The following is an 18,468-nucleotide window of genomic DNA, read 5'->3' as shown; positions in this document are numbered from 1 at the left end:
TGCGCTCGGGCCGTGCGCCATTTACGCACACCTCCTCCTCCTTGTTTTGGCGCACCGCTGCGCTCCTGACGCACCGGCGCGCTCCAGGAATTATTATTTTTAGGGACTCAGTAAAGAGGAAGTTTTGTTCGCTAAATTTAAAGCTGTTGAAAAAGTTAATTGAGATCAACTCTAGTGTTTGTTTCTAGAAATCATGATTCTTTTCCTTTTTAAAACCCTGTTATTCTTCAGCATGGAAGTAATATTCCCACTGGAGGTCGGTGGAGGGCAACATTTGAAAGCTATTCGTCCTGGACTATTTATTTTGATGGAGCAACCTAGCAACACATGAGGCCTAACTACGCCCTTTCCGTGACAGCGTCTGAGAATTTCCCTGTTTGGCACAAACATCGTGACCAGTGGTGAGGTCAGTGAAGGCAGCAGAACAGTACTGTCATCCTCTGAAAGATAAAAAACAAAGATCATCTGAAACATCACATGAACTGAAGTGAAGGAAGAGAGAATCCAAACAAAGTCAGGCTCTGTGAGACTGCAGTGACTGGGTCTGACCACCAGGGGGAGCCACACACACCTTCGTTTACTAGATAGATAGATAAACAGACAGACAGACAGACAGACGGATAGACAGACAGATAGATAGATAGATAGATAGATAGATAGATAGATAGATAGATAGATAGATATAGAGAGAGACAGATAGATAATTAGATAATTAGATAGATAGATAGATAGATAATTAGATAATTAGATAGATAGATAGATAGATAGATAGATAGAAAGAGAAGAGTCAGACGTGAGCTGCAGTCAGTTTCTCCTCTCTGGCTTTAGAGCGTCTGGTTTCTCAACCACAGTCTTCAGTTTGTGGTGATGATGACAAAGTGCAGTTGCTTATTTAAAGTTGCTCAACACACTGAAACGCTCTGTTTGGTCTCTTTCTGTGACACCTGTGAAGTATGGAAGCGTCACTCTGCCAGAAAGAAAGAAAACAGCGGTGTGATAAAAAGAATGTAATACGTATTGTGAATTGAAATTGTTGTATGTATTGAATTTGACCCATTTTCACATCACACATATTTCAAAAGTTTAAAATTACAACTACTAAAAACAGGAAAAGAGAACATGTCACACCTGTAGAGTCTCTGTCAGAGGATAAATATAGAAAACGTGATTTTACTATTAATTAATTCATGTATTTTTGTAGCATTGGTCCAGACAACCCACATCCGTCGTGTAAGGCTTGTTATTGTGCCTATATCATGTATGTCATGTCTAACGTGAGGTTGGGGGTATTCAGCTGCAACATGCAACTCCACCACTAGATGTCACTAAATTCTAAACACTGAATCTTTAAATCATATTTATGTCTTTATATATTTATGTTATATTTGGTTTATATTTAACATTATATTAAGTCACATTATTACCTTTGCATTTCAAAGTTTCAACCTCACAAACCCATATCACTATTCATCTATTTCTTTTTTATTTCTTTTTGTTTCTTGGCATGCATGGTGTTCCCTACCAGCTGCTCAAGGGCTTAAAGTGCCTCCTCTGTGCAGCTCAACCAAAACAAAAGGTTGCCAGACAAGAATACACACCCAGAGTCTGAGCCTCACACTCACAAGGAGGAGTGGAATACACACACAAACAGGCAACAACACACACCAGGGGCCCAAGTGAAGTATCAAATGATTATAGGTCTCTGAACTCCTCATCTGGACATGACGCACCCGAGTGGATTCAAATGAAAACTTATTAGAGGCCTGTTTTTCTCAAGTGCAACCTCTCATTTGGTCTCAGTTTCCTACTTGAACAACCACAATTTGCGTGTACGAGTGAGGAGAAGAAACCCGGAAATGTGAGCTGTGAAGTGGAGGGGGGTGGACCTGTGTGCGTGCGTGTGCGTAAAGGAGAGCGAGAGAGACTATTCCTCCAGTGTGCGTCCGTGGGAACAGCTTCACATCCACTCCTCAGGCTCTCATCTGATTCCAGCCTCCTCTACTTGGGATAATTGGAATCAACTCGGATATTTTTTACTTCTGATCAAACTTTTCTTTGCCCTGACTGTTTTTGCTTTTTGCTGGATGAAATGGAAATTACGCACGCCTCCTCCCCTGCGCTCATTCATCCGCGCTGACAAGTCGTGTAGGAAGGCGACGATGATCCAGGCTGCTGATGTGGAGAGTTAACACCGAGGAGGTTTAGTGTTTTCCTGCTGCTGCTGCTGCTGCTCTTCTTCGTCTCTTCACCTCCACCACCTCCTGAAGTGAGGTCCCCACAGATTCACTCAGGTGTTGGTGTCATATCTCTGAGCAGGATGACAGTCAAACTGGACTTTGAGGAGTGTTTGAAAGACTCCCCGCGATTCAGGTAAGAGTTTCACCTGCTTCACCCGTTTCTCACTGTGATGATGGAGTAACTAGGAACTGTGACTCATTCAATTTATCGATTTAAGATTAAGTTCCAGGAAAGTTGACACAATCTCAATTTCAATCCAACTCAGTTTGATTTGTTTGGCATCAAATACCAACATAAATTATATCAAGGTTCTTTACATTGTGAGATCGATACCTTACAGAATTACAGAGAAACCTCGCAGTTCACAGGGTGAGAAAATGAGAGAGAGAGAGAGAGAGAGAGAGAGAGAGAGAGAGAGAGAGAGAGCTGTGATAATTTGCTCTGTCAGATTGGTTATTATAATAAAGAATAATGATGCTTATATAGTGATGTTATGATGAACAGTAGCACCGGTAAGTAGGAGTAGTAATGACACTAATAGTGCTGATAATAAATATAAAGGTGTTAATAATTAATTTTGTAATTTAGCCTTTATTTAACCAGGAAGGTCCCACTGAGATACAATATCACCTCTGCCAGGGAGTCAAGATGTGCAGCATGTGAAGTTAAATAAATGAAACATCAATACAAGCAGGGACAAATAACACACACACACACACACACTACACAAACACACAACATACATAGACACATGTCGAAATCTGTGGCTGAAATGGATCATGTAAAATAAAAAGCACACGTTAAATGCAACAAGATTGTTCAAATGAAAACTAAATGGTTTTTAAATGTTCCAAAAGTTGGAAACAAGGAGAATGTTCCCTTGTTTTAAAGCTACTAATAAAACATGATACATACTCACTTCACAGTCACAGTCACGCAGGGTGGTTTTTATTGTGTTGTTGTGGCCTTTCAGGCTCCAAACAACATACAATTGTGACGCTGGAAATCCGTATTTCAGGGTCAAGCCGTGTCATGTCATTGTAGGTGTTTGGGGTCAATAAAGGGAACAACACTTGCAGGCCTGAAGGGCAAAAATCCCAGGTTTGATTAAAGTCTGTCACTGAGCCACAGGAAGCTTCTACTGCCCTGGAAAGTCAGAATATTTCATTAGAACAATCTTAATAAAGGTTAAAAGTTGTAATGTCAGTGTTAAAAACATGAATTTCAAACATTCTTCATGTCACCATTGCTCAACAGCGTATTTCAAAAAGTTTCGAAAGTGCCTAACCGAGCTGTCACTGTAGTTCTCTGTGTGTGTGTGTCTGCCACATTCAATCTTCCTTTCAACACAGTATCAACATCTGGTGCAACCAAAAGGGAAGTGTCACTAAGTTGGTTATGCAAGCAGCTCCTGACGCTTTGGCAGGGCCTGGGTGTGCCCTGATCGCTCTCCGGCGTCCCGCCTGAGGCCCGGTGGCTGCTGTCGTCCCCCCCCCCCCCAGCTGATTTGGCATATTTCAGCCCTGAGTCTCGGCCTCACTTTCTCACCCCCCCACCCCCTCCCTCCCTCCCTTCGTCTGCCTCTGTTGCCCGTATTGGATTCAAGAGACTCGCACAGTGGTGGAAAGTTTGAGTCGTGGCAGCTGCGGCGGTGAGGTCTCGTGTCAGGGTTAGGGAAGCAGAGGGGTGAAGGGAAAAGGGAGGAGAAGGACTGAGAAGGAAGGCCAGGAGATAAACGAGCAGACAGACAGACAGAAAAGTGAACCGACGGTGCTGCCTCCTGTTGCTAGGTAACGGCGAGAGGTGGGGGGGGCGACAGGAAGTGAGGCGAGATGTGCAGAGGTGATCTACAGGAGAAGACAGGAAGTGTGTGCTCTGCGGGGAGAACCGCGGCGGAAACTCAAACTAATTCGCTCTCGTACTCTCTCTCTCAGTTCAGGGAGAAATGAAAAAGGAGGTGTCGCTTTAACGTCCCATCTCCCCCCCCTGTGGCCTCCTGATGCCCTTTCCCGTCCTCCCCTGGCTTTCCATCTCTCCCTCCCTCCTTATCCGACACATTTCAAGAGGCCGTGACCTCAGGCTTTGATTCCAGCATCCCCGCACTAACAAACACAGGAACACAAACACTCACTGTCTCTCCAGGCTCTCCTCTCTCTCTCTCTCTCTCTGTCTCTCTCTCTCTCTCTCTCTCTCTCTCTCTCTCTCTCTCTCTTCTCTCTCTCTCTGTGTCTCTGTACTGTCGGTGGAAGGCAACGGAAACCACATAGTTGAGCTGTTGGTTTGAGAAGGGACGATACTGACTCTCTCACCAAAAAACAGTCATGCACACACATTTCTGAGGCTCTTCTGTGCAATCAATCCGACGCTGCGCAATAACAACACTGGGTGTTTGTCTCTAACGTCTCAGTGTGGCGTCCTGCAGGCCCGACACAGCAGCCCCATGACTGAGGTGTCCCCGGGCTGCGCTCAACTGCCACAGGGATGCTTTTTAAATTCTAACCAAGGGGACAGAGTTTCTAAAAATACCAAAGACGTCGAGCTAAATTGTAGTGAAGTGACTATAAATAGATGCACGTGACTTTAAATAGCCCCCTCCATGGAATCTGTGGTGGCACTGAGTCATAGTAACGTTGGTAACGACGATAGAAAGCTTAAAATAACAAGACACAGTGTTGAGTGAAAAGTATTTTTAAATTGATGTGGATTTTTTAAAGATGAAGAAGAGAGAGTGTCAACTAATTAATTGTCCTGTTGGCCACTTTTTAACTTATAAATTATATATTTTATTTTATTCAATTATTAAAAAAGGACAGTTCATATAACTGTGTTTATATATTTTATTATTTATCCCTTATTTGGATAAGAAATCCTTCTCTTAAATTTCCTTTTCTTGTTTTGAACAACAACAAAAAAACTAACAAAAGTTGCCAACAAATTTCAATTAACTGTGATTGTTTGTCACATTCACACGATAAACGACCCAAATAGTTAGATTAAAGGACTCATCTTTTCAGACCCGAAAACCATTGACTGACTTCAACTTCAGCCAAACTGACTACATGTTTGACACTGATTTGTCGTCATAAAGATACGACAGCAGGAGTTTTAACGCACTAAGGTTCACGTGATACCGTGTATGTATAGTGACCTTTGACCCGAGATCCCGTGTGTAACTCTGTGTGAATCTTCCCGTTTCAGAGCTGAGATTGAAGTCGTCCAAACTGACGTGAGCGAACTCGAGACGCGGTTAGAGAAGGTGAGACACACACACACGCACACAGACACACTCCCCATGTGATTAGACAGTGAAGTGAGAGGTGTGAAGTGGTTGAGGTACATTCACCTGGAATCAAACAGGAAGTAGCTGTAGGTGCTGCTTCCTCTTTGTATTGTCCTGGCACACAGAGAAGTTCTGCTTCGATTCAATAAGACATATCCCACACAACGTTTTTATGTTTGTTTGAGAGGTCACATGCTCTGTGTGTGTTCCCTGATATTTGATATTTATACGTCACTCTACATTATTTATAACTTTATGCAACACAGGTTTCTATGTGGTCTGTAGTTCATTAAAAAGAATAGATACAGATTGTAAGTCCTGTACATGTGGGTGATTAAAGTGCAGCAGCAGGGAAATGCCGTCGTTTAGACAAACCGGATGAACCAGGTTCGAGCCCTTAGGGCAGCTCTGCTTTGTGCGAGTTCCCTTGAGCAAGACTCTGTAGCAGCTCCAGTGAACTTTGACCTCAGTGTCAAAGAGGCAGAGAGATTTCCCCGCCGGCTGAAACACCAGCCTCGCTGCGTCGTTAACAAAAAATCCCCAAATCATAGTAAAGTTTTTCACTATGGCCAGAAATAAAACACACATCAGCTTGACCTGCTTTTTACGAGGCGCGGTTACGTCAGTGTTGTGTTAACAATTTGTTCTGCCTCCTCCACTCTGTAAAATATCTCATCCCAGTAAGTAAATCCAGTTTTTAAAATCACATTCCAGTCTGTAAAAACCTCTCCTATAGCTTCATTCATTAACGTCTCGCTCTGATTGTTTCATTGCTTGAATGTGACGTCTCCTGGACTCACTCCTCGTTACCTTTTAATTTTTTCACAACTGATTATGAGTATTCAGGATGACAAGTGTGATGTGTTTGCGTCCCGCAGCTCGTGAAACAATGCCAGGCCATGCTGGAGGCCGGCAGAGCCTACTGCCAGACCAGCAAGAGCTTCGTCAACGGCCTCCGGGAGCTGGGACACCAGTGCTCCGGGGACAAGATGATGGAGGTGAGAAGAGCTCATGTTATCCCTCATTTAGTGTTAAACCATAAACTGTATATAAAGATGGACGGCGCGTCTCCACTTCCTCGCACTATCCACAAAGAAAGCCAAAATATACCATTATTTCCCTTCTAAGATTGCAAGAGAGTCCAATACTGAATATTTCATACTATTCTTGTTTAACCTTTATTTGTTGGAGTGAGTCTAATCTTGAATCTCTGTCCTGCAGGAGTGTTTGGACATGATTTCCAAAAAGCTGTCTGTAATCTTGGAGGCACAGGGGGTGAGTCTGTCTGTCGAGAGCATTTGAAAGTTTCTGCCTTCGCACAGAAAGTTTCCACTCCAGTCGTGACGCTTATCAGCGCTGCAGTATGTGGTCAAGCAAGATTGCAGCGAGCATTACGTTTGACATTTACCCGTTGTTGTGCTTGTGTCTCCTACACCCTGTCAGGAAGTGATCGAGACCACACAGAAGTCTGTCAAGACTAAGCTGCAGAACTTTGTCAAAGAGTGAGTGAGCTGTTTATATCACGCCTCCTTTCTTGGTTTTTGCCTCCTCTCTCCCTTTAACCACTCGACCCGTCTCCCCTGCATATCTGCCAACTAGTCTCCCTCTGCATGAGCCTTCATTTTCCCTTCTCCTCACACTCTGTCTTGCGTTCTGCTCTCATTTGTGGAAACTATAAGAGTCATTCTTTCCTATTGGATGTTTAGCCAGAGACACATTCTCTCTACGTTTCTACGACGTGTCTCTGCTTCCTCCCGTTGTCATGTGATCGCTATTTACAAGGCATATTCTAGTGCGCCCACCCTTTCACAAACATATCTGTCAAATAAAGATTGAATACACATGTGAGCAGGATGAACCGGAGTTATTTTCCTCTCTTGTGCCCTTCCTGCCCCTCAGAGATGTCCGTCGGTTCAAGGATGTGCGCAAGGATTTCGAGCGCAGCAGCGAAACCCTGGAGGGGGCGCTGGTGAGAAACGGTCAGGCCCCGCGGGGGAAGCAACACGAAGTGGACGAGGCGAGCAACGCTCTGCTCAACGCGCGCAGGACCTTTCGGTCCGAGGCCTTGGACTACGTCCTGGAGGTGAGAAATCACAGTTTCATCAATCCATTCACTTGTGTGTGCTTAAAACATAAATATGAACATTTGGTCTACAAACAAAAGAGGTTTAAAGACTTCCAGCATCTACACAGCACTAATGACACCTTTCAGAGCCTTTAGCCTTCATATAACCAGTGGATCCAGGTATACAAACACAGAGCCGAGTTGTGCCTCTGCTGTTTTGAATAATAACAGGTTTGCCTCGGGGCTCCTCTCCAGCTCTGTGGTTGTCTCTCGTCATTTGAAACAGCCTGGATGAGTGTCTGGTTGTGGAAACATGAAGTTTTTCTGAAACCGCTGCTTCCTTTCGTTCCAGATCAATGTCATCGAGGCCAAGAAGAAGACCGACATTCTGATGGCAGTGAGTTCACGCTGGCCTATTTTTTTAATCCATTTCTTTGTGCCTGTAGCTCCAAAATGTTAAAGTCAAAGAGTTGAATGTAAACGTCTCGTGCTTCCTGTCAGATGTTGTCACTGATGGAGTCTCAGGCCCAGTTCTTCCAACAAGGACACCAGTCTCTGTCAGAACTGGACGAGTATCGACAGAAGCTGAATGAAGAGGTAACTGATAGAGCCTGAATCAACAATGCATGGACAAATTTTCACCACATTTAGTAGAAATATTACATGCATGTTTGTGTACAATTGTCCACATGGTTTCTTTTAATGATAGGATATAAAATGGTGTTTTTATGAGGTGGGGGGATGGGGCTGAGGAGTCACAAGCTGACATCACACTTCCATCGTGACAGGAAACAGTGAGCAACAACAGGAAATATTTCAAATGTCTGTGTGTGTGTGTGTGTGTGTGTGTGTGCTAATCCCTGCTTCTTCACTTTGGAAAAAAAACAAAAGTGTTGGCACCGTCAACCTTGAACTTCGGCAGATTTACCGTTGAGCGGAGCTGTCGCTAAATGAAACAGGATGTGTCATCTCTCAGTGGCTGAAATCAAACCACAGAGAAGCTCTTCCTGTTTCGACAGGAAACAACAGGGATGATGAGACAGAGCGATGGAGAGACAAGGACGAGTAAGAGATGAGCAGTGGCGCCGTTGCTCAGTTCGTCACGGGGTGTTCACCATAAACACAGAAAAGGGAGCGTTTCCCCATTAGGCAGAAAAGATCGAACAAAACAAGAACATGTACTTGTACTTGAGAATTTTACAGGTTCTCAGATCACTAATCCTTAAAGAAGGAAAACCTCTCAGCGGTTTTCCTTAAATTTGACATTTGTCTTTACTTCTCTAGTTTTTCACCAGTTGTCACTCGGACTCAAAGATGAACAGATTGGATTTGAATGGTCAAAGGTCAAAGGTCACGGGGACCTCACATGAATGTGGGAACAAGATGTATGTAGATGGACACTGCACAGGTTGACTGACGCATACAGCTGCAGGACTGTAGTTCTAGTTTAAGTCTTAACAAATGTATTTCAACTCAAGGAATATAAGGAATAATCATTTGAAAAATCCATCAGGAGAGTGACTTCCCTCCACTTCTGTTTGAACAGCACACCCAGTTTGTCCTGAGCGCAGCCAGAGAGAAGAGGGACATGGAGCAGAGACACGCTGCCATCAAGAAAAAGGTAAACAAGCACGTTTGGTCAAATCCCAAGATAAAATCCTGCCCCTCCTACAACTACAGCTCTCTACTCCCTTCCTTATATTTAATTATTTTTATATTTTTATCTCTATAAAATTACAACTTTATTCCCAAAGTGTTAGATTTTTCTTTTCTTCCACATGTTCCTTATACTGTCGTACAGATAGATAGATTGATTGTTATTTCATCTTTCTAAAATATTCGCAGGACGTCTCCTACGATGACTCCATCATGGATTTCAATGCAGACTCAGCTAATGGGATTGCCATGGAAGGATACCTCTACAAGAGAGCCAGCAACGCCTTCAAGACCTGGAGCAGGTATAAGTTCACTTGTGACATAAAAGAAACCAAATATCCCAGTATTGTGAAGTAATAATATTTGTAAATGTCCAGTATTTGTCTTTTCTGTCTGCGCTTGAGCAACAATGAACCCAAAACCTTTTCATTTTCTTTCTCCTCTCCAGACGCTGGTTCTCAATTCAAAAGAATCAGCTGGTTTATCAGAAGAAATTCAAGGTATATTTCAAACGGCCTCTTTAAAAAGCCTCTGTCATAGAACATGTCGATGTATTTAAAGACAGATGTGCACATGTAAGCGAGCACACGGCCGCGGTCTGACCTCTGTGTTGGTCCTGTCTGCGTCTCTCTCTCTCTCAGGAGCAGCCCACAGTTGTGGTGGAGGACTTGCGTCTCTGCACAGTGAAGCACAGCGCGGAAAACGAGAGGCGCTTCTGCTTTGAGGTGGTCTCCCCGTCAAAGTGAGTTTGCATGAGTGAACGTTCGTAATGACGTTCGTGCACAAATGTGTGTTTTCATCAGCGTTAAGTGCACAGGGATAAAGGGTCCTGCAGAAAGAAATGAGGTGATTACAGTGTGTGTGTGTCTGTGTGTGTGTGTGTAGGTGTTGTCTGTTGCAGGCCGACTCGGAGAGGCAGCAGCTAGCGTGGATCACTGCCGTCCAAAACAGCATTGCCTCAGCCTTTCAGGAGTGCAGAGAGGACACACACAGCCCAGTGAGAATACACACCTACAGAGACACACACACACACACACACATTATTATCTTCTATAAATATTTTTTTATGTGGGAGTTATTCGCCTTTTGTGTGTGTGTCCCCTCACTCTTTTATGTGTCTGTGTGTGTGTGTGTGTGTGTGTGTGTTTATCAGAGACAGCGCTGCAGCTCGGTGTCTGCGGGCAATTTGTTAAGCGGGGGAGGAGGAGGAGGCGGAGGAGGCGCAGATCAGGTGAACGGGGGCTACAAGGCGCTGGAGGAGGTTCAGTCGATCCCGGGGAACCGGCACTGCTGCGACTGCGGAGAGCCCAATCCCGACTGGGCCTCCATCAACCTGGGCATCACGCTCTGTATCGTTTGCTCGGGAATACACAGGTAGAGTGCACATACAGTATACACGTGCACACACACACACACACATGCACACACTTGGCTTGAGCTCTAATAGTTCTGCTGCCTTAACAGGAGCCTGGGGGTCCATTTCTCCAAAGTGCGCTCGCTCACTCTGGACTCCTGGGAGCCAGAGCTCGTTAAGGTAATTCAGTCTTTTAACTACACAACCTCATTATTGCCTTTTCTGTGTTAACACAACGCTCCAGTGATTATGCGAACACATAATGTAACAGCTCACTTCAACCAAACTCGACTCAATTGGCGGTGAAACGTTTCTTTTCTTCATTTCTCTAGTTGATGTGTGAATTAGGAAACACGGTAATCAACAGGATCTACGAGGCGCGCATCGATGAGATCACCATCAAGAAGCCACATCCCAACAGTCCCAGGTACGAATCATCAATATCCATCCAATCTGCAGACACTAAACGGCAGTTCCACCGATTCTGCTCGGCCCGTTTAGTTTACACAAGCCTAGCACACTGAGTCAGATGTTGCCTGAATTATGAAAAATACTGTGTATAATATATCGTACAGTATTGATATGTGGTCAAAGTATTAAAATGTATTCATCACTTCGCTTGTTTGCTTGTTAAAAAACGTTATTTCAAGAGGATAAAGCAGCAATAAAACAACAATCAAAAATATATAAATAAAAGTAAAAATTAAAAAAGCTTTACAGAGAGATGAAAGCTTTTTATTTTAAATGAACGTTATTAAAAGCTGTACTGGTACCATTCCGATCTCAGCTGCTGAGTCATCCCAGAGGTTAGAGTCCTTTAGCCTTTACTCACTTAGACTTCAAACCTGTCGTTGATGATTTTCTTGCATCAGTATCTGTGCCGACAGCGAGGCAGGTGTTGTCTTCTGTGTGTGTGTGTGTGTGTGTGTGTGTGTGTGTGTGTGTGTGTGTGTGTGTGTGTGTGTGTGTGTGTGTGTGTGTGTGTGTGTGTGTGTGTGTGTGTGTGTGTGTGTGTGTGTTAAAATGTGGTCCTACTGAAGCAGAAACCACCACAGACGTAGTTTGGAGAACTTTGGCTGGAGCTCATACGTCTGTATGTGTGTGTGTGTGTGTGATCGTAATAACGTCACGACTGTGCACGACACAGCCACAGAACTCCCCAGGCGTGTATTGTAGTTAAAAGAAGGGTGTGTGAGTGAATACTGAGTCGTCATGTTTAATGCAGTAATGAGTTCTGAGTACTTATGGACTGGAATGTCAGTGTTGATGGGCGGAGCTGAGGAATCAATCTCTTCCTGCTGTTTTATCAATGGCTTCAAAACAAAGAGGATTTAATCCATATTTGTTTTTGCACTAATATTAAAACGGATCGGCTGCAGCTCTCCACAGCCGACAACTCTCTTCACACTTATCTTTCAACTTCCTCTTCTCTCCTCTCATGCGTTGCAGCAGACAGGAAGTGCCAAAGGTACGCGATGCACGTGGTTAACAGCGTAACTTCAGTCTGGAAACTTGTCGTGAAGCTGCATGAAGTCTTGTCATATGTTATTTAATCATTGTAGTGTCTCACTCACATTTTTAAATATAACTTTTTTGCCATATTTATGTTTTTATTTTTTTAAATGTATATATATATATATATAGACTTGTGTGATGATACACAGCTGATACACATGGATTTAAATATTCTTTACGTTATAGAAAGCTTACATTTGTAGATAGATTTATTTTTAGCTGAATTTATGACTTAATTAAACTGGAATGGCAGGGAGACAACATTGTGTTGTAATTCATTCTGTAGTTTGTTGCACAATCCTGCAAACTAACAAACAAATGCAGATGAAAATACAACCTCAGTTCTCAATAGACCTGTGTTTAACATTCTTGTTGCACAGCAGCACAACCAAGTAGTGGAGTCACACAGAGTGTGTGAAACAAACTGACAAACACAGCCCTGCATGTTGTCGCCTTTTGTTTTTTCTACATTGTCTCATCTGTCAGTTTATCTCCTCTTCAGCTCGTTCACACTCTTTCTGTCCGATCTGTCTTTTTCTGCCCCTCAGAGCAGACAAGGAGACGTGGATTCGATCAAAGTATGTCGAGAAGAAGTTCATCCAAAAGCTGCCGGAGACCGGCCGCAACCCTCCGCAGAGGCGGTCCAGCGGCAAGAAGACCCGGACGACCACGCAGGACCGGACCGTGCAGCGGCCGCCGCTCAAACCCAAACCGAACCGAGCCACTCTGCCGCGGGTCACAGGTAAAGGATGAGAGACGAGACGAAGGGGGGGCAGGAAGTGAAACATGTGGGCTGATAAAAGTGTAAACACACGGCTGGTTTCATCTGAGTTCATCTGTTGCTGATGGTCACAAAACACAAAACACACACACACACACACACACACACACACACACACACACACACACACACACACACACACACACACACACACACACACACACACACACACACACAGCAGAGCATGTTTTAGGATTATCAGCTTTTGCTGGATCACCAAGTCTGGGACACCAAGACTGTGTGTGTGTGTGTGTGTGTGTGTGTGTGTGTGTTGCTTGGGGTAGTCAGCAGGATAAACCAGTAATCATGGCTCTCTCTCACTCACTTTCTCTATCACCCACACACACACACACCCACTGTGTCTCTCTCTTTCCTCAGGGCTGACCCCCAGTGACCTCGTCCAAAAGAATAATACAAGCCCTCACAAAAGTAAGATCAAACACACACACAGATGTACACAGTGGGATTAACATGGACCGGACATGTGTCATACCACATTAAATGTATTAAATTAGGTCATCGTCATGGCTACACTATCATGTGTCTCAACGTCATTTCTCCTTTGACAACAACACAAATGAACTCGCTCCTCCCTCAGATGTGGAGGAGGAGGAAGAGGAGGAGGACCTGAGCGGACTCCACCCCGGAGCGCTGCTGTACCGGTCTGCGGCCCTGCAGAACTTCCCCGTCATGGCCGACGCTCTGGCTCACGGCGCCAACGTCAACTGGGTCAACGGGGCCGAGGAGTCCAGCACGCCGCTGATACAGGCCGTCTCATCGGTGAGGGGAAACCACTGTTACACATCCACCCAATAATATTTACACTCGAGAGGACGGATCCTGAAGATGTTAACCCCTCTGACCTTTGCTTCAAGCACCACCTGCAGGCCAATTTGTACTTGAGTAGTTATCTAAAAACAAGTTATATTTAATATTGTGGAAAGTTAACATCCCCAGAGGATAAACCCTAATGATGCTCTACCTAAGTTCCAACTATTACACAAGCAAAACCAAAGATGTAGATGTCATGAAGTTGAACACAGCCGTGCTCTTGACTGGGGGACAAACCTCTAATAGCTTTCCTGTTGCACCACCCACCAATTAAAATACACTTTGCACTAAAAATATCTGAGCTCATTCATGCAACTTAGGGGGATAAAGCCTCGGGACAACCGTGGCATTTTTTAAACTGGGACAAGTCCAAGAATAACAAACCTGTCGTGAGTTATCCCTGTAGGTGCCACCAGCAGCGTTTTATAATTTTAGTCCGTAGGTGAAAGTAAAGGGAAGTTGTTTGCATATATGACCGTGTTGTTGTGTTTGGAGCAGAACGCTCTGGCTGCCTGTGAGTTCCTGTTGCAGAACGGTGCCAACGTGAACCAGGCCGACAGCAGTGGGAGAGGACCGCTGCACCACGGCACCATCCTCGGTCACACTGGGTACGACGCACTGTCTCACACACACACACACGCACACATGCTGTCAAGCATATGTCGAAGAGGGAGAGACGTGACCAAGACAAAAGGGAATGTCTCTCAGAGATTTTGCAATTCAAGAGACAACAAACAAGCTACCAGACTAACAACAATCAGATACCTATCCCTCCATTATCTGTACCGTTTGACCTTTGAACCTTTGAACTGAGCTGTGAGACAAAAAACATACAGAACAAAATCGCAATTATGCTGCAAAAAAAGTCTCAACTGCTAAATTACCACTTCAGTTTGACATCTTGTGATTAATAGGTATTGACACAGGTTCGTTCTTCAGAGAGAAATACGAGGGCAGATAAAACTCACACAAAATCTATTGGAGCCTCCAGGCACGGAGCCCAAATCCATCAACAGAGTTAAATAGATTCACCCTCTTTGCCCAGATGACATTTCTATGTTGTGTGAAAATCTCAGCGTAAAGGAAAACGTGAAGTGAAACAAGCTGCTGTCGCTAATGTAACACTTCACTTTTGGATGTATTAAAGAACTGAGGTCATCTGACATGATTTCTATTTTTAGCTGTGCAGAAACACTATTATGACATGAACGTGACAGTTTGTTTGACACACGTTTTGGAAATGGAAAGTATTTCACAGCTTATCAGAACGTGAAGGCGGAATCTGGCTCTTATCTCCTCGGGCCGGGGTCGGATTGCAGCGCGCCGACAAAACATGATTTGTGATAACGGAGCAAGAATGCAAAGGGATGGAGACAAACTAATCTGAGATTCCTGAATATTTGAGTTGTCCTGAAGGATGATTCCCCCCTTTTTGACCAAATAAGTCCAGGAAGTAAGAAACCACAGGAGCTTCGGCACATTTCTGTTTGTATTTCTACCCCAATCGCAAGAATTGTGAAGATTCAACGAATAAAAAAAGAAGAGATGCAGTTTTCACACATAATCAAGCCACATATTCTATAGGTGATGGTCATGCCACACACACACACACACACACACACACACACACACAGTCTATTCTGATGCATCTCTTCTCTTTCTCCAGGTTGGTTTGTCTCTTCTTGAAGCGAGGAGCGGACTACAACGCCAAAGACAAGAACCAGAAAGACCCCATAACTATCGCCGTGGACAACGCCAACGCCGACATCGTCACGTTGTGAGTGTTCCCGAGGCGAGAGAAACCCCCGACGTGACATTTGGACAGCAGCGACTCCTCTAACTGATGCTCTCGTGTTTCAGGCTGCGGATCGCCAAGATGAACAAGGAGATGCGGGAGATGGACGGAGCGTTCGGCCAACCAGGTCACTCAAAGGGGCAGGGATCTGGGGGGGTATTGGTCGGGAGTGGAGGTGGGATGGCCCACACCAGAAAGAGCCTGCAGGCTATAAAGAACCACATCAGTGGCTGGGCTCTGGGGGGGGGAAATGGCTAGTGGGGATAAAAATGCGACCTGCAATGGGATTGGAACCATCACTTGTGGATCTTGAAGGAAACGGAAAAAAATAAACTTGGTTAAAAACAGAAAGATAAAAGCCACAACACGGGGTACGATTGTTCAAAGGACATAAATGAAAACAGATTTGTTGATATGTCGGGAAACAAAGAATGAACATTTGTGTGAAGTTTGTCTTCACATGCACATCCACATGCACTTTGAGCTACAAACGCACATCATCCTGCACTTTGAAAATCCACACAAATCTCCAAAGACCAGAAACAGAAAGTTGTGGTTGTTTCCAATGTTTCTCTGTTGTGTGCTTATGTGTGTGTATATGTCTGTATGTTTTTATGATATGTGTATTTGGGGTATTTTTATATGTGCAGATGTTTTTTTATTAGCTCAATTCAGTTGGGTTCGGTTCTCAAGGACTATTCTGTGAATAGTGCTGCAGTTTGAGCTTTGACAGTTTTATAGCCATGTTCTGTATTTTATCAGAACTTCCTGGTGCTAGGACGAGCTCTGTGCTTCAGGTTCACAGTGGGTTGTGTTTGCATTTTGTCATTTGGCTCCTTGTCAAGCTGCAGAGTCCATTCTTTCATGATCGAGTCACGGCTTCTCTTTTTTTTTTCGAATCCCGTTTTCGGTCTTTCTCTCATGAAGGAATGGAAACGTGAGGCTTGTGTCTGCTTGAAAACAACTGCTGGTCAGTATCTGATGTGCTGTGCTTTTTGTCGTTGTGTGTGTGTGTGTGTGTGTGTGTGTGTCCTTGTCGAACGCACTCGTGTGCCTTTTGCCCTCTGCCCGCTGAGATGCCTGGCCGTCAACTGCTTGTTGAGTGTGCCACCTACTGAACACTAAGAGGTACAGTGCACGTGCATGCCCTAATGTGAGTTCTGTTTGTTCAGCTGCATGCTTCCTGCTGTAGGGCTACAACTCAGGAAATAGCTGGTGGAGTTTAAAGTCATTCACATTAAATATATCCCCTTGAGCTTGATGTAGCGTTTAGGGACAGATGTTAAGTTTCAAACACAGATGTGTCTCATTATGTGCCTCGGAAAGAAAGGTACGTTAAACCAAGAGTTAAAGAGCAAGAAAAGATTATTTGTCAAAGCATGTTTGATCATCTTTTAAAAAACGTGAGGGTTTTAAGGCTCATGTCGTCCTCTGTGATTTCTCCCAGGTGACGAAACGTACCAGGACATCTTCAGGGACTTTTCTCACATGGCCTCCAACAACCCAGAGAAGCTCAAGCGCCGCAGCGCAGACCCCAAGTTCTAACCAGCTGCTGCCTCAGCCTCCCGTGTGCAACGCCACACGTACAGACAAACCTGCTCAACTCAACTCAACTCCACACACACACACACACACACACACACACACACACACACACACACACACACACACACACACACACACACACACACACACACACACACACACACACACACACACACACACACACACACACACACACACACGCTTCCCCTGGCAGCGTTCCCCACGTTCCGTCATAGCTCAGCTGGTGTTGACTTCAGAGGGGCACATACACACAACAGCGAATTCTTTGTGCGAGCACGTCAGAGCAGAACAATCGCGTTGGAGTGGAAACGGCGGAGCAGCTTTATGAGAGCAGCGTGAGGTGTCTTCATGTCCAGCAGAGGGTAACGCCATCACTCTGCCAACAGTTCCTAATTAAATCCAGTAAATCTGTTTTTTTGTTTTTTTTTAAACCAAAAACATCTGTTTTGTGTTCCTCCTCCATTTCCTTCCACATTTTACATGAGAAGTGAAGACGTTTGTTGGAAATGGACTCAAAAGGTGTTGTTTTGTTTTTTTAATCATCCATTGAATAATAATGTATGCAGATTTTTACATTTGAAAGATTTTTATGTCCGTTTTGTGAAAAACCACGTGAGGTACTTGAGATTTGTATCATCAAATAAAGTGAATCTTACTTTTAAGTTTGTTTTAAATGTTTCAAACTTTATCAGAGCCATCACCACCAACACCAAGGCCCAACAGTCCCCTTAAACTCAATTAAGCTGCACTAAACTCCACACACTTGTAGATATCAGTCTTCTAGAGGTGAATCCACAAATAAAGAAAATGTTGAAAGTCTCTTTTTACAGAGAAGCAGAAAACCTGGATCCACACCAAAACTTAATGACTTCTTCCCTGACCCATACCACATCCTTCTACAGAGTTTCAAGGAACTTGTTTAAGTGTTTCTTTGTGTTATCCTGCCAACAAACAAACAAACTGACAGGGATGGAGGTGATGACGAAATAAATCTAAGTTTACATTCAGGTTTTGAATGATACTTGTTCGTATGTTTTGATGTCAATGGTACAAAGCTCCAGCAGAGGGAGCTGTTAGCTTGGGACGGAGCATTAGAGACTGAGAAACAAAAAGTAAAAAAAAAAAAAACACATTAAAACAATAAAAATAGCATTTTTTTTTTTTAATCAATCATCTTAAGTGAAAAATATCTCATTTTAACATATAAGAGTGACTGCAGGGAGTCAGAGAATAACGGCTTAGAATCACTGCCAGGAAAAATATCCACCTCTTTACGATTATTGCAGCTCCATTGTTTAGTAGCTGCCATTTGGATGAAGTCTAATATTGGTTTAAACTCTATTACCTCTGCAAGGATTCTGAAATCCTGATGCCTGTGTTCATTCAG

The 18,468-nt window shown here is 44.0% G+C and overlaps 1 protein-coding gene across 2 annotated transcripts; it reads left to right on the top strand.

The window, feature by feature from the left end:
• The first annotated feature begins 1,612 nt into the window (after positions 1–1,612).
• On the top strand, positions 1,613–17,743 carry acap1 (ArfGAP with coiled-coil, ankyrin repeat and PH domains 1). 2 transcript variants are annotated; one of them, XM_034569176.1, is made up of 24 exons: positions 1,617–2,370; positions 5,437–5,494; positions 6,397–6,516; positions 6,740–6,793; positions 6,962–7,020; positions 7,418–7,601; positions 7,936–7,980; positions 8,085–8,180; positions 9,130–9,204; positions 9,429–9,541; positions 9,688–9,739; positions 9,881–9,981; positions 10,125–10,236; positions 10,393–10,613; positions 10,704–10,773; positions 10,926–11,020; positions 12,657–12,850; positions 13,268–13,318; positions 13,488–13,669; positions 14,219–14,328; positions 15,387–15,497; positions 15,581–15,642; positions 16,963–17,123; positions 17,235–17,743. In XM_034569176.1, the coding sequence occupies exons 1-23, from the start codon at positions 2,318–2,320 to the stop codon at positions 17,058–17,060; spliced, it is 2,316 nt and encodes a 771-aa protein (XP_034425067.1). In that variant the 5' UTR covers positions 1,617–2,317; the 3' UTR covers positions 17,061–17,123; positions 17,235–17,743. The 2 variants fall into 2 exon arrangements, with proteins under 2 accessions (XP_034425066.1, XP_034425067.1); XM_034569175.1 differs by lacking the exon at positions 17,235–17,743 and having other exon boundaries at positions 1,613–2,370; positions 15,581–16,643.
• The last annotated feature ends 725 nt before the right edge of the window (positions 17,744–18,468 follow it).

The sequence above is a fragment of the Hippoglossus hippoglossus genome, chromosome 18 (assembly GCF_009819705.1).
Source record: "Hippoglossus hippoglossus isolate fHipHip1 chromosome 18, fHipHip1.pri, whole genome shotgun sequence".
Taxonomy (NCBI): domain Eukaryota; kingdom Metazoa; phylum Chordata; class Actinopteri; order Pleuronectiformes; family Pleuronectidae; genus Hippoglossus; species Hippoglossus hippoglossus.
Note: the sequence above shows the minus strand (reverse complement) of the source record. Positions and strands in the feature narration are given on the sequence as shown.

Excerpts from the sequence above, each read along its gene's own strand:
- acap1 (XM_034569175.1), top strand. The coding sequence starts at position 2,318 with ATGACAGTCAAACTGGACTTTGAGGAGTGTTTGAAAGACTCCCCGCGA. Across the intron at positions 7,981-8,084 it reads AGACCGACATTCTGATGGCA|ATGTTGTCACTGATGGAGTC; the intron begins GTGAGTTCACGC and ends GCTTCCTGTCAG. Across the intron at positions 10,237-10,392 it reads GAGAGGACACACACAGCCCA|AGACAGCGCTGCAGCTCGGT; the intron begins GTGAGAATACAC and ends TGTGTTTATCAG.